The sequence below is a fragment of the Ursus maritimus genome, unplaced genomic scaffold (genome assembly GCF_017311325.1).
Source record: "Ursus maritimus isolate PB19 unplaced genomic scaffold, ASM1731132v1 scaffold_4, whole genome shotgun sequence".
NCBI lineage: Eukaryota > Metazoa > Chordata > Mammalia > Carnivora > Ursidae > Ursus > Ursus maritimus.
In genome coordinates this window covers 78,200,001-78,214,661 of record NW_024426552.1, presented here as the reverse complement: position 1 = coordinate 78,214,661, position 14,661 = coordinate 78,200,001, and the positions used below count along the sequence as shown (strand labels likewise).

At 44.4% G+C, this 14,661-nt stretch overlaps 1 protein-coding gene across 1 annotated transcript in view; it reads left to right on the top strand.

The window, feature by feature from the left end:
- MAP3K13 (mitogen-activated protein kinase kinase kinase 13) overlaps positions 1 to 14,661 on the top strand; it is a 42,432-nt gene extending 27,771 nt beyond the window's left edge. Inside the window, 4 exon segments of the mRNA XM_008705230.2 lie at positions 4,004 to 4,790; positions 8,679 to 8,749; positions 11,077 to 11,374; positions 12,188 to 14,661. Of these exon segments, the coding sequence (XP_008703452.1) occupies positions 4,004 to 4,790; positions 8,679 to 8,749; positions 11,077 to 11,374; positions 12,188 to 12,289 (1,258 nt within the window). The 3' untranslated portion in view covers positions 12,290 to 14,661.

The window sequence follows — 14,661 nt, the reverse complement described above, 5'->3', positions numbered from 1 at the left end:
TTGACCCCAGTGCACAGAACTGGGTTACTCATAAGTCCTGTTTTATGCAACATTGGTCCATGTGTGTTCCACTTTTACTTATTCATTTAGTTAGTTCTTTTTACTAATGTAAAAAGTGCCTATAAATCCACCACCAAAAACAAAAGCAGGGGCTTTGATAATTACCTATACCTAACCATGTGGGGCCCCGCATTGTATTCCTGCATGGGATTTCTGTGAAGTTTAAATAAGAGAAACACGAAAGCACCTTACAAATCACAGGTGCTAAAAAATGAGTTTTTGAATAGTTACAAAAAAAAAAAAAAGATTGCCCTTTCCTCTAATTACAATGCATTTTCCTTTTACTAGTTTAATCTTAGAATGTTCTTCCTGTCAGTTTTTATGATCAGGCTCTTCTAGACGCCCATTCCAAAAAATGGAGAGTGGACTCTGTTCTAGCCAAGTTAATGTAAAGGAAAGAAATGTCCCTACCTGCGGTGTAGACCCAATGGTCTACTGTAAGATGCAGTAAGAATAAAGGTAATGACAAAATGCAAACCAAGAATGTATTTTAAGGCTTTCAGAATGGTGACCATTCTGAATATGGCCATTCTACCATAGCATGACTACTATAAATCCAAGCTACTAAAGAGTAATTACATGGATTAATTCCAGTTTTGCTTTTACTTACCACCCCTGATCACCTTCTAGTCAAGTTCTGAGAAATTGCAGATGGCACCTGGCAAAACCCTGTGAGGATCCCCGTACCTCTTTCTTTTAATGTCTTAACTGGAGACAGAGTTCACCTGCTGGCTCCTCCCTGCATCCTGCTACAGTTAAATCTAAGAGCTTTGGAGGAGAAAATAGTACTGTTTCATTTTTCAAAATATGAGCTCAGGTTCACTTTTAATGTTGGCTATGAGGAATATGTTTAGGGGAGTTTGCCGCTGCCAGCAGATGGTAGTGGACAAGCTGACTGAACTCACCCAGGAAGACAGCCTGGAATGGGTCTTTGAGCTGCAGAGACTTCTGCTGTCAGTTGATTAGCGCCTGGACGATGTCAGTTTCCGATTATTTGGACAGTCCAATGATTAAGTTAGAAGTCCAGTGCCTGGGAGATTAGAGAGGAAAAACTGTCCACCATTCTTTGGCCTAGATGTCAGTGTGGGTTCAGTTGGGGACTAGAAAGAAGAGAATCCGAGTTCAATTATGGGTCCACCAAGCCTGTTACAAGTGAGTATAGTCCAATACAGTAGTCTAAATACCTCATAACAAGGAGAGGCTTGGAATGGGGAAAGAACTATTCCTTAATGTCAAAAGACCTGGGTTCAAGTTAGGAGTTCTGCCATTTACTTCCTTTGTGATGGACACAAGCCAGCTAACCTCTCGGATCCCTCAGTGCCCTTATCTGTAAAATGAATATTGGAAAAATGAATAGTAGGAAGCAAGTGTTTTATCTATTGTAAAGTGCTTTGTCAACTGTGAAGTGCTGTATCATTGTTACTCTGTGATTTTTGCACTGCCAGGTTCAATAAAAGCAGCCTTCACCTGACTTAGGACACTTTCACCTCAGCTCTCTTCTAGATCCCACCATAGCCAGTAACTGTGTAAGTAGATGTCCCAGACTGGGCCTCAGAGGGCTCTCTTGCCTCAGTAAAAGCCCCAGGACCTCCTCAGTCCACATACTTTCTGAGGCACAAGGTGGCCAGCTGACCACAGAACTATGAACCTGAGACAGGAGGAAGCTCAGAGCAGCACAGTACTCTGCCCACCTTATCACATGCCAGTATTACCTGGAACTTCTGTGCTAAGATGAGCCTTTAACTGTTCTCCTGAGAAAGAAGGCAAACCCGTCTCCTACAGCCTGATGCCGACTAATTTCCTGTGAGCCCTAGCTATTCAAATGTGGTTGTCCGTTCAGCATCATGTGAGAGTGTGTTAGAAATGCAGACGCTTGGGCCCCATCCCAGACCTGAGCAACTCAACCATTTTAATAAAGCCCTGTGATTTGTCGGCGCCTTTAAGCTTGTCCTCTGAACCTCCAATAAGCCAGTCTGGGGATTAGGAGAGACTTCTTGTCTGGATTCTGCCAGTAATGCACTGTGAGACCATGAACCATTTTGGGCTTCGGTTTCCTCATCACACAAGGTAGAGGTGGGACCGTATCTGTGGTTTTCAAGCAAGGCCTGGGACACCCTAGGGCTTGCAGAGAGATCTCAGGGATTATTGCAGAAATAGAGAGGGTGAGGAGGGGGAGCCCAGCAGGGAAGGGCTTCTGCTCTCCGCCTCTCCCCAGCTGTCCCACTATATCTGGGTGGGGGAGTTTGAGATGTAATTGACATATAACATTATATTAGTTTCAGGTGTACAACATAACAATTCAATACACATATATATTATGAAATAATTACCACGATAAGTCTAGTTAACATCCATTCATCACCGCAAATAGTTATATATATTTTTCTTGTGATAAGAACTTTCAAGATCTCTTAGAGACTTTCAGATATACAGTGTGTTACAGCTGACTCTTGAACAACACAGGTTCGAACTGCACAGGTCCACTTATATGTGAATTTTTTGCAGTACAATACTATGAGTGTATTTTCTCTTATGATTTTCTCAACATTTTCTTTTCTCTAGCTTCCTTTAAGAATACAGTATATATTATATATAATAGACAAAATATGTATTAATCGATGTTTATGTTATCAGTAAGGCAGCTGGTCAACAGTAGGCTATTTTTAAGTTTTTTGGGGTCAAAAGTTATACCTGGATTTTCGACTGTGCACATCATTCAAGGATCAACTGTATTATTAACTATAGTCTCCATGCTGTACATTACATCCTAGGACTTAGATGTTTTATAACTGCAAGTTTGTATCTTTTGACCCTCTTCCTTCATTTTACCCATTCCCCCATCCCCCACCTCTGGCAACCACCAGTCTGTTCTCTTACTAAATCTATTTTATATACTGAGTTTCTCATAATTCATTTGAGGAAAGGATTCTGTTGTTAAAAAAAAAAAAAAAAAAAGTCGGGTCCACCAGCTCTGTAATCTGAAGATCTGTGCCTGTTTGGTCCCAAAGAAGGAGGGAAGTAGTGGCGCTATCCGGTATCCTCACGTCTCTGCCCATGCCAGTCCATCGCTTCAGAAAGCATCGACTGCTTGCCTGGGCACCCTGAAATCGGTGCGTGCGAGGTGTACCTTCAAGCTCTGGCTCACTCTTGCACATGATCTTCATGACCAGACCAGTGAGCACTCGAAAACAGGGCTAGGAGAAGAGCCAGGACCCTGCCAGGCCACTCCTCACAAGCCCTTCTCTTGCTGGCTCTGTCCAACCTCCTAGGCTCTATACTGTTTCCCCCTCCTCAGTCCTCACCTCTTTCCCCCCTTCTTTAAACATGTTTGAATACTGAGTGTGAGCAAGGCTCCCTGCTAGTGTCCTTCCCATACACAGATGGATGGACCTAGTCCCAGACCTCAAGGAGACCATGTCTAGACCAAATTCCCTGAACTTAGCCTCTTGCCTAAGTAACCTGAGGTTTCCCTCTCTTGTGCCAGACCTGTGTGATTTGTGATCTTCCATGGGATCTATCTAGACCCATCATCAGACAGATATCTGATCGTGGGCAAACCCTTGCTCTGCCTTGGCACGTGGGCACCAGGCTGGTAGCTGAGGTTATAAGGAAGAGATCAAGAAACCTGTAGGGTAGAATTAGAATTTAAAGGGGGTTGGGTACTCAGCTAGTAAGGCACAGAAGAAACTCCAGAAGGAATGAAGGAAGTCCTCTATAGTGCACATCCAGGTTGCTTGTAATTTTCTGCTGTGTTAAGCTATAGTCCCTCACATAACGACTTCAGACATACATCGTCGTGCACATCTGTGACCTCCATTGGATAAATTCCTGCATACGTGACTGCTGTTTCAAAGGGTGTGTGTATTTTAAGGTTTGGGTTACATTTCCCCAAACATGAATGTGTTTTCGTATGTTTACAACGAAATCTTTTCTTTCCTCCCAGGCCAGATCTGTTGAGATCCGAAGGTATCCCCAGTATGGAGGTGGCTCCCGCTGCGTCCCCTTTGTCCGGAAGTCCCAAAATGTCCACCTCAAGCAGCAAGAGCCGGTATCGGAGCAAACCACGCCACCGCCGAGGGAACAGCAGAGGCAGCCATAGTGACTTTGCCGGGATCTTGAAAAACCAGCCAGCCCAGGAAAATCCACCCCATCCCACTTATCTACACCACGCTCAGCCCCAGTACCCTTCTTCCCATCACCACCACCCTCTGCAGCAGCAGTACCAGCAGACCCCTCCTGCCACGTCTCAGAGTCACCATCCCAGGCTCAATATGCACGGACAGGACATTGCAACGTGCGCCAACAACCTGCGGTATTTTGGCCCTGCAGCAGCCCTGCGGAGCCCACTCAGCAACCATGCTCAGAGACAGATGCCTGGCTCCAGCCCTGACCTCATCTCCACGGCCATGGCAGCAGACTGCTGGAGAAGCTCTGAGCCGGACCAGGGCCCGGCTGGCCCATGGGGCTGTTGTCAGGCTGACCCTTATGACCCCTGCCTCCAGTGCAGACCAGAACAGTGTGGGTCCTTAGACATACCCTCTGCTGAGCCGGTGGGGAGGAGCCCCGACCTTTTCAAGTCACCAGCACATAATCCCCTCTCGGAAGATGCCCAAGGTTCTGAGAAAATGGAAGAAAATGAATTCAAAGGCCGTAGGTCTGCGTCATCCCTTGGCATTCCTCATCACATCACCCCCCCAGTGCTACCTCGAAACACAAGGCCCCTGCAAAAGGTAAGCTGTAATGCCAGCAGCAGCTTCATGGAATGTCCGAGCCTGGCATGTGTGCACATGAGAAAACCTGCATCACATGTCCATTTTGTAAAGGGAAGAGATGACAAAAGCATAAACAGAAGTTGCTTTGACTTTCAGTACTCTCTTGCCACGCTGCTTAAGTGATAGATTAGAGACTGCGCTTTGGGAACTGCTGAACCAGAGGGCTGATTCAAATGTATCTAATTTAGAAAATAGATAAATAACCATATACTAGGGATATGTAATCAAAATTAGAATTACCCTAGCCTAGTCCTGATGGATATTACAAGAAGGAAGGATCCCATTATAAAACAAGTTTGAAAAACATAGTATTCTCTGTCCTTTCTTGGGGATTCCTAGTGCACATCAACAAATCCTAGGCTGTAAAAAATCATACAGTTCCTCGTTTAATCCAGCCATTCCCTCACCTATTTGGCCATACTGGCTTTAAAAATAACATCTTATTAATATCCCATAGATCTAGCTTTCTTCACAAGATATTTTGGATGGGTGCCTGGCTGGCTCAGTCAGTGGAGCATGTGACTTTCAAGCTTGGGGTCATGAGTTCAAGCCCCACGTTGGGTGAGGAGCCTACTTAAGAAAGAATAAAATATTTCTAAAAACCAATGGATTTTGGAAAACACTGCCTTTATTAATAACCATCATGACCCAGTGAGGTCTCCATCACTGAAACCTGTTCCTCTCCTCCTCACGCACTGGCTGCCTAGGTTTTATTAGCTTGGAGGCATTCTACTATAGTAGTTAAGAGTATGAACCTGGGAGCCAGAGAGATCGGAGTTCAAAGCAAGGCTCTTTCACTTAGAACCTCTATGAACATTGGTGTCCTTGTCTATAAATGGGGTGCATAGGGGACCCTGCCACATTGGTTGATGTGAAGATTAAATCAGTTAATACATATAAAGCATTTAGAACAAGGCCTGGCACGTAACAACCTTCCAAAAATGTTACCTCATCCTGCTAATGAGTTAAATATAAGATTAGGTATGAAAAGTGTTTAGCACAGCGCAAACACCCACTCAGTTCTCAGCGTTGCTTCATCTCGTCAGCATTCATCAGGAGTGAGTTGAAGGAATGAAAGGGTCTAAAATGTAAATGAGTATGTTTCAGTCAATTAGACGTTTAAAAGAAGTAGGGGCGCCTGGGTGGCTCAGTCCTTAAGCATCTGCCTTTGGCTCAGGGCGTGATCCCAGCATTCTGGGATCGAGCCCCACATCAGGCTCCTCCGCTGGAAGCCTACTTCTTCCTCTCCCACTCCCCCTGCTTGTGTTCCCTCTCTGGCTGGCTGTCTCTCTGTCAAATAAATAAATAAAATCTTTAAAAAAAAAAGAAGTTGACATACCTGTTGGAATGGCTAGAATCAAAAAGACAAGAAATAACAAGTTAGAGAGGATGTGGAGAAAAGGGAACTTGTGTGCACTGTTGGTGGGAATGCAAACTGGTGCAGCCACTGTGGAAAACAGTATGGAGGTTCCTCAAAAAATTAAAAAGAGAAATACCATGTGATCCTGAAATTTCACTTCTGGGTATTTACCCAAAGAAAACAAAAGAACTAATTAGAAAAAATATATGCACCCCTGTGTTTATTACAGTATTGTTTACAATGGCCAAGATATGGAAACATCCATCAATGGATGAATGGATCGAGAAGATGTGGGGTGTGTGTATGTGTGTGTGTACATACATACATAAATACATATATACAATGGGATATACTCAGCCATAAAAAAAGAATGAAATCTTGCCATTCATGACAACATGGATGGACCTATAGGGTATTACGCTAAGCGAAATAAGTCAGACAGAAAAAGACAAATACCATATCATGTGGATTTACATGTGGACTCTGACAAACAAATGAACAAAAAGCCAGAAATAGTCATAAATATGGAGAACAAATTAGTGGTTGCCAAAGGGGAGGGGGGTGGGGGAATGGATGAAATAGGTAAAGGGGATTAAGAGGTTCAAACTCCCAGTTCCAAAATAACTCACAAGGGGTGAAGAGAAAAGCATGGGGAATTTAGTCAATAATGTTGTAATAACTTTGTAAGATGATAGATAATAACTGTATTTATTTTGGCAAGTGTAGCCTAATATATATAATTGTTGAATCACTATGTTACACACCTGAAACTAATACAATATTGTAAATCAACCATACTTCAATTTTTTAAAAAAGTTGTGGCTCAGAGCTACTGTCTCAGAACTGCATTTCCTCCCCTACATACAGTGTTGCTGCTGACAAAGCATTCCCAGAGATTAAATTGTGTTTTGGGTGGTGAATTTGGGTTCATTTGATCTCTGCTCCCCCACCCCTATATGGTCAGTGACATGTATTTTTTTAGTAACAACTTTATTGAGATATAACTCATATACCATAAAGTTCTCCCATTAAATGTACCACTCAGTTCTTTTCTTCACTGTTATCAGCAATTTTAGAATATTTTCATCATCCCAAAAAGAAACCCTGTACCCTTTAGCAGTCACCCCAGTCTGCTCCCGAGTAACATGTATCTTTGAACCATTCTGATGCCATTTTGCTGCATTCTGTGGGCTGGCAGGCCAGGGAGCGCACACCATATGCATTTGGCCTCACTCGAACAGTACTCCCACAGGGCAGTTCAACTTCTCTTGAATGAGATCCACTTCCACAGTGCCTCGGATAAATGCTCATCTTGGCAGTCAGTATAACCCCATGCCTGTCCTTTCTACTCAAAAAAGCATATCAGAATACAAATGGGTAAGACTAATGGTATATTAAAACTGACTTTAAAAGTAAATTATCCTCAACCTTTGGTACAGTTGCTTGGACCCAATTACCCACCTCACAATGGATGGTAGTAATCCAGTGCATCATGATTCTGTGGGTAAGGACAGTTGATTTTAAGTGTACTTGTTCTTATGTTCTCGAAGAGAGATGGACTCTTCCCTGTGAAGGAAGATCATCTCTCAGACAAGACACTTATGCAGCCTTTCAGAGTAACCACAGAGCCCTGGCAATCATGAGGCCTCGTATGTCCCAACTGGAGCTCCCTTATCCTTACCAACATGCTGACTCCATAATGCACTAAGCACCTGTTTTGTATTCAGGTTGGAATGAGAAACACTATACAAGATGTAGTTTGACCCTCAAATAATGTATGCCTTAGTAGTGCAAATGAGCGTAGTAACTATAATATTAGTGAAAAGGTGATTGGTACATAGAAGGGGAAAAGTAGTTGTTGGGTTTTTAAAGAACTGAAAGATCACTTCTTGGTGGAGTCTCTGTGTCAGGGCCTGGACCATGAATGACAAGGATTACAAGAGACTGCCCCCAAATCCAAGACCTTCTCTCTAATTTCTCCTCCCCATTACTTACCTTGGATAGTCTCATGGAGTCCTTACCTACTGGAGGGCAAAACTCACATTTACTCAGTTCTGTGTGTCTTCCAGCACCTAGTATAGACCCTGTCATAGACAACGAGGAAAGGTTGCAGAATGAATGAATGAAAATATATATGTTTATTTTTTTTAAAGAGTTTATTTATTTGAGAGAGAGAGCACGAGTGGGGGAGGGACAAAGGGAGAAGGAGAATCTCAAGGAGACTCCCCGCTGAGCAGGGAGCCCACCATGGGGCTCAATCCCAGGACCCTGGGATCATGACCTGAGCCGAAGGTTGACACTTAACCAGCTGAGCCACCCAGGTGCCCCTGAAAATATATATGTTTAAAGATGACACTCAGAAAACTGCTTTTCAATGCCTTTTGATTATAATTAAATCTTTACAAGGAGTGTGTGTGTGTGTGTGTGTGTGTGTATGAGAGAGAGAGACAGATTGAGATAAAACTCTTTCTCCTTGTTCTCCTCAGAGTGGCGATGACTCCTCAGAAGAGGAAGAAGGAGAAGTAGATAGTGAAGTTGAATTTCCACGAAGACAGAGGTAAAACCAACAAACATATGTCCTGCTTTCATTGGAATGGGGGAAATCCTGAGTTTGCCTACCTCCCGTTCAGTCACAGGTCACCTTCGAACAACCACCTTATATGGAGATTCGAATTCACCATTCCTATTTTCCCGTTGCCACATTTTGGCCCCTCAGTATACACAGCAGATCCTAGTTCGTCAGAATTCATTTCTTAGGAACTTCAAGATAAGGAGCATAAATATGGATTCAAGGTTACACTTGAGAATGGAGTGGGCATTTTGAGAGATGAGCAGGCTATTTTGTGGATAATCTGATGGGGTTCTGGCAAACCTCCATGTATTAGTCTGGCTGCTATAACAAAGTACCACAGGCTGAGTGGCTTAAATAATGGGAATTTACCTGTCACAATTCTGGAGGCTGCAAGTCCAAGATCAGGGCTCCTGGTGAGGACTCTCTTCCTAGCTTGCAGACAGCAACCTTCTTGCCGTGTCCTTAGAGGGCTGGGGGGGGGGTGCTACAGAAGAGAGGGGGTGCAGAAGGGAAGGGAACGGAAGAGATCTTCCTCTTATTAGGTCACAGGCCCATGGGATTATGGCTCCACCCTTATGATCTCATTTGACCGTAATTACCTCCTAAGAGCCTATCTCCAGATTCAGTAACACTAGGGGTGGGGCTTCAACATATTAATTGGGGTGGGGGGTGGACACAATTCAGTCCATAGCTCTCTCCATGCCTTTGGATATTATGCCTCAAATTAAGTATAATTAATTAGGTTTAGTCGTCCTTCAGCTCAGCCTTAAAAATAGCTTCCTGCCTAGCCAGAAAGAATAATTTTGCTGTTAGGATTAAATTTAAGAAGGACCACATCCCCCTACTTCTAGAAGAAGAGCTGCCTTTATGTAGGAGTAGGGAAGCTAGTTTTCCTCCAAGAAAGCCTTTTCTGAGATTACATGTTCTGTTCTTGAAGAGTAAGGCTCTAAGAACCCCCCCAGGAAGGCTTGTGTACCTACCCAGAAACAGGAATTCTCTGCAAACCAAGGGACTCCTTTGGTAAATTGTATTTTGGGTCCCCACACTGCCCAAAAATGAGATCTGTTCTCTTCCCCACATTGCTCTTGCTACCGTATTGTCTCCTTGGTTTCTCCTATGCAGTGAGATTGGATCCAAGTAAATGTCTTTTCATTCTCTGAACTCACTCTACTGACATCACAGTTACATTACTTCCAGCCTTGTTCCCATGACACACCATGAACTCGGCCCACGTCATGGCTTCCTCCCATTTTTAGCTGCAAATTATATTTATGTTTTTCCTGCATGGTTTTGCTTTTCATATTATAACATTTTTCTCCCTTTCTGTTATCGGCCTTGAGATGTTGTGTGAATCCTACTTTAATTTCCCTTTCCCACATGGGCTCTTTTCAGGTGTCCTTGATTCCCCCTTCCCCCCAAACTTAGCCTATCACCTGTTCTGGTCATTGGAAGCCTCAGATCATATGCCATCAAAATCACTTCGTACTAAGAGATAGAGAAATATCAGACAATGACAGAGGGAAAAGGCAGTCTTCTTTTTATTATTTGTTTTGTTTTGTTTTGAAACCAATGTAAGCTCACAGCATTCTTATTTACTAGTCTACTTATGAACAATGGGAAAGAAATGAGCTTTTGCAAATTCTTCCTCCCGCTGCCCCCCACAGATTTGGCCTCATCTGAGCTAAACTGGAATGAGCCATTAGCAGAGTGAATGTTCCTTCCAAGCTCATTCCCACCGGGGGTCAGCTGACAGGGCGAAGGCTCTCAGCCTTCCGGCCGCCATGCAGCTGGGGTCGAGGGAGGGGTGGAGTGACGTGGCGCGGGCTCTGAGCAGACCCAGCCCCAGCTGCAGCTCCGCCTTCTCTGGTGGTGTCGCCTGGAACAAGTCACTCTCCGGCTCTGGCTCCAGTGTCAGGGTCTGAGAAATGAGTTAGACCGCAGAATCTCCCCAGGCCGCCTTACCTGTAAGTATCCGGGAGGTCTGTGCGTAAACGGGAAAACAGCTGCACGTCGTGCGTGCGTGCGTGCGCGTGCGCGCGGCCATCAGACCCGCTGAGCTCTCCACAGGCCGGTTGTAGCCGTCAGCTTTGCGGGATAGTTTTAGCCACATCACCATACAAACCAAACGAAAAGGGAGACTCACGTTTTCTTCTCTTCTTTAAAATTAAAGAGTATCCATCTGTCTGTATTCGAACCTCCCTCAGGGGTCGGGAGACACCTAGATGACCCCTCGGCGAGGCTATGATTGACAGACAAGGGAGGATCAGCAGTTGAGCCTGTGATGAAGATCCAATGGTTCTTTGTGGTTCTAGGCCCCATCGCTGTATCAGCAGCTGCCAGTCGTATTCAACCTTTAGCTCCGAGAATTTCTCTGTGTCTGACGGAGAGGAGGGAAATACCAGTGACCACTCCAACAGTCCTGATGAGTTAGCGGATAAACTTGAGGACCGCCTGGCCGAGAAGCTAGACGACCTGCTGTCCCAGACGCCAGAGATCCCCATTGAGATATCCTCGCATTCGGACGGGCTCTCTGACAAGGAGTGCGCTGTGCGCCGCGTGAAGACGCAGATGTCTCTGGGCAAGCTGTGTGCAGAGGAACGTGGCTATGAGGTGGGCCTTCTCCCCTCGTCACTGGAGCTCTCTGGGGTTAGAGCATGCCTGGGTCCCTAAGGCCTTTGCAAAAATCATTTAGTAGATGAGATAAAACAAGTGTCTGCAAGCAGTAAGTAGCAGTACCAAGTTCCGCAGCGCTCCCTCAACTAAGGGCAGTTCTCCCAGATGAGGCACAAACATTGAACTGCTCAGGCCTTCATTCGAAGATTAGGTCCAAACATGACCTCCTCCTGACCCCATCTCATTCCTCCATGTCCTCACTGTCCCCTGGATGATGCCCTCATAGCACAGGGGACACTTGAGTTCCTGCACAGCACAGGACAGTCCCTGTTTTTGGAGGCACGACAGCATAGTGGCTGTGAGTGCGCACCCGGCATCCGACGGCCTGGCTGCCAAGCCCAGCCAGGGTTCTCTACTCCCCGCCACACGGGGCACGCTGCTAACCTCTCTGTAGGTCAGTGCCCTTGTGTGCAAGTGGGAGTGATGACAGCATGTGTCTCCTGGAGTGTTTGTGAGGATTAGGTGAATTTCTAGACGGAAAGCACTTACAGCCGTGCCCAGATCCTAGCCCACACGATGCAAGCAGAACTGAGGTGGTCCTGCTGTGATTGCCATCATCATCGTCATCATCGCTGCCGTCATTGCATTTCTAGGTCTTCTTTCTCCAGAAGCCACGCAGGGGCAGGACCTGGTCTCATTTATCTTAGCCAGCAATCCAGCACAGTGCCTGTCATGTGGGAGGCGTCCGATACGTGTTTACTAAGTGATTGCCCAAATGAATTAAGGTTTTATTTTGTCTTGACTTTGCAGAATCCTATGCAGTTTGAAGAATCGGACTGTGACTCTTCCGACGGAGAGTGTTCTGATGCCACAGTTAGGACCAATAAACACTACAGCTCTGCTACTTGGTAATGGAAGAAAACCCATCCGGAAGATCTCATGACTCTACTGGCATTTCAAATCCTTCCCACCCCACCAGACTCTTTCCCCTCTCTCCTTGCTTTTTTGTCTGGGAAGAGAGCTGTCCCATCTTTCTTACCCCTAGAAATGAGCTGCAATAACAGGAACATGAGACTTCGCAAATCTCTGGAAAAAAATATCCAAATGAAATTAAGTCTCACTGAACATTTCAATCAAGAATGGCAGGGATCTATTTTATTGAATATTCTAGCTACTGTAACATTGATATTTATTTTTGTTTGACATTTTAACACTTTGTACTGTAAAGAGTGAACTGTATATGATATATAGAGAGAGACAATAATTTCTTGCAAAAAAAAAGAGAGAGAGATAAAGGAAGAAAGAAAAGAAGTGGAATTTAGGAGCAACACCCTTGGGAATCTCTGGGGCCAGGAGGTATTATTGCTACTTGAACAGGGGACCAGTTCTTTTGGCCATAAGTGACTGAAGAAGAGCCGGAGCAAGACAGACTGATTATTTTAGAAAACAAAGAACAACAAAGGAAAAGCCATTCCAGGTAACTTGTGAACAGAGCACATTAAGTTCAATCCGCTTGTCCACATGGGTGATGGAGATGGCCTAGAAAAGGCTGGTGACCAGACACTTGCACCCAAGGTCTTTGAGGGCAGCTACACCTGTGGAAGCTGATTTCATTGTTAAAATTTGAAGCAGCATTTGGTAGTGAGACCTAGAGCATCACACCTTGTCTTTGACAAATACTTCCCTTTTTAATGCCGTCATCATCCTGACCTTGACAAATATGTGACCTTGACCAATGTCTTGATTTTTGGAACTCAAGTGCCATTTTCTTGTAGCCTATTTCCTTTCCACCTGTTGACCACTTCCTTTAGGAGAAAAGGCGGGGGTTGCTGATAAGAGAAAAAGGAGATTGACAACAGTATTAGAAAAGCAAATGTGGAATTTGTGACACAACATTCTCACGGTGTCTCAGTTCAGCTTCATGCAGAAGATGGGACCGCCCCTCTGTGGAACCAGGTTGCTTGTCTACTAGAGTCATATTGATTCAAACAGAACAGACTTTGAAGGCAGCTAGCATGTGTGTGAGCCTGTCCAATGTCCAGCCCCAAACCACCCACCTTGTTTTCATTCATTAACTCATTCTATCCGGGAAGCTTTAGTGCCTGGCTACCACTAGCAGCAGAAAGGCAAAATAAACAACTTGCAGAAGGCAACCCCTTTCCCACCACAACAGCATTTTCATTAAATGCAGCTTGTAAAGTGTATTTTACTGCACTCTGGATCAATGCAGTTTGGAATCATTGGATTTGGACATTTCTAGAAAGAACAACTGATGCTGAGCAGCAATTAGAAAGATCTGACATTGTTCAAGGCATGAGGTTCTGCTTGGCTCTGGGTTCATAGGCTTTGAAAAGCACCCCAAGGTATTTCATGGTGCCTCAGCTTCAAGGAAATTTTTATCTAGAATTTTATATAAAAACAGGTGTTGGCCTAGTTTCCATCTCTTTCTCCAAGATAGGTTACTGTCAGACAACCTCTCTAGGCTCAAGACCTGAAGACCATGGCTCAACTCTTTGACACTGCACCATGTGGGACGTTAGGAAAGACTTACATGTACAGGTATTAAACTATTTCCAACACAGATGAAACCGTTGCCCCCTCTCGGTGTCACTGATTGCGTCAGCCAAAAAGGAAAGGTGGAGGGGATTTAGAGCAGTTCCTGTTGCTTGTTTGATCCCTCCATTTGTTTACACTTTATGTTGAGACATTGACTTAAAATTTAGTGTCTATAATTTATAGCTCTTAGGTAGGATTGAAGGAGAATGTTTAACTTATACAGAGAGCAGTATTGTTTGCATTAAATTATTCCATTTTGTATAAATTCTGTAGCTGGACTACATGAATGATCTTAAGTTATGGCATTATTATTGTTGTTATTTTATTTTATAATAATTATCATTCTCATTTTCTGTCGATCAGAAGGTGTGGTTTACAGTGTAGCGCAATGATTGTGTGTATTGCTAACCATGAACAAGGATGGCTTTTTATGATCTTTAGGAAGGAATGAAAGTGCAACTGCCATTTGGGAGCTCCCTGGGATTCATCTTAGTTGTATTCCCTAGTTTTCTGTATGCAGCAACAATCATCCGAGGGCGCGGGTTCTGCCCTGGAGCCCGGTGGATACACTGTGCTTTTGACTTGATCCGGAAAGCTCCTGGGTGGGCAGATGACTGAGCGGATGGACAGATACTTCAAAAGCTGTACACTTTCTCACGTTTCTTAAGAAATAAAATCATGGGACTACATTAGAAGCAAAAAGAGAATTATTTAGTACCGTGGGAGGA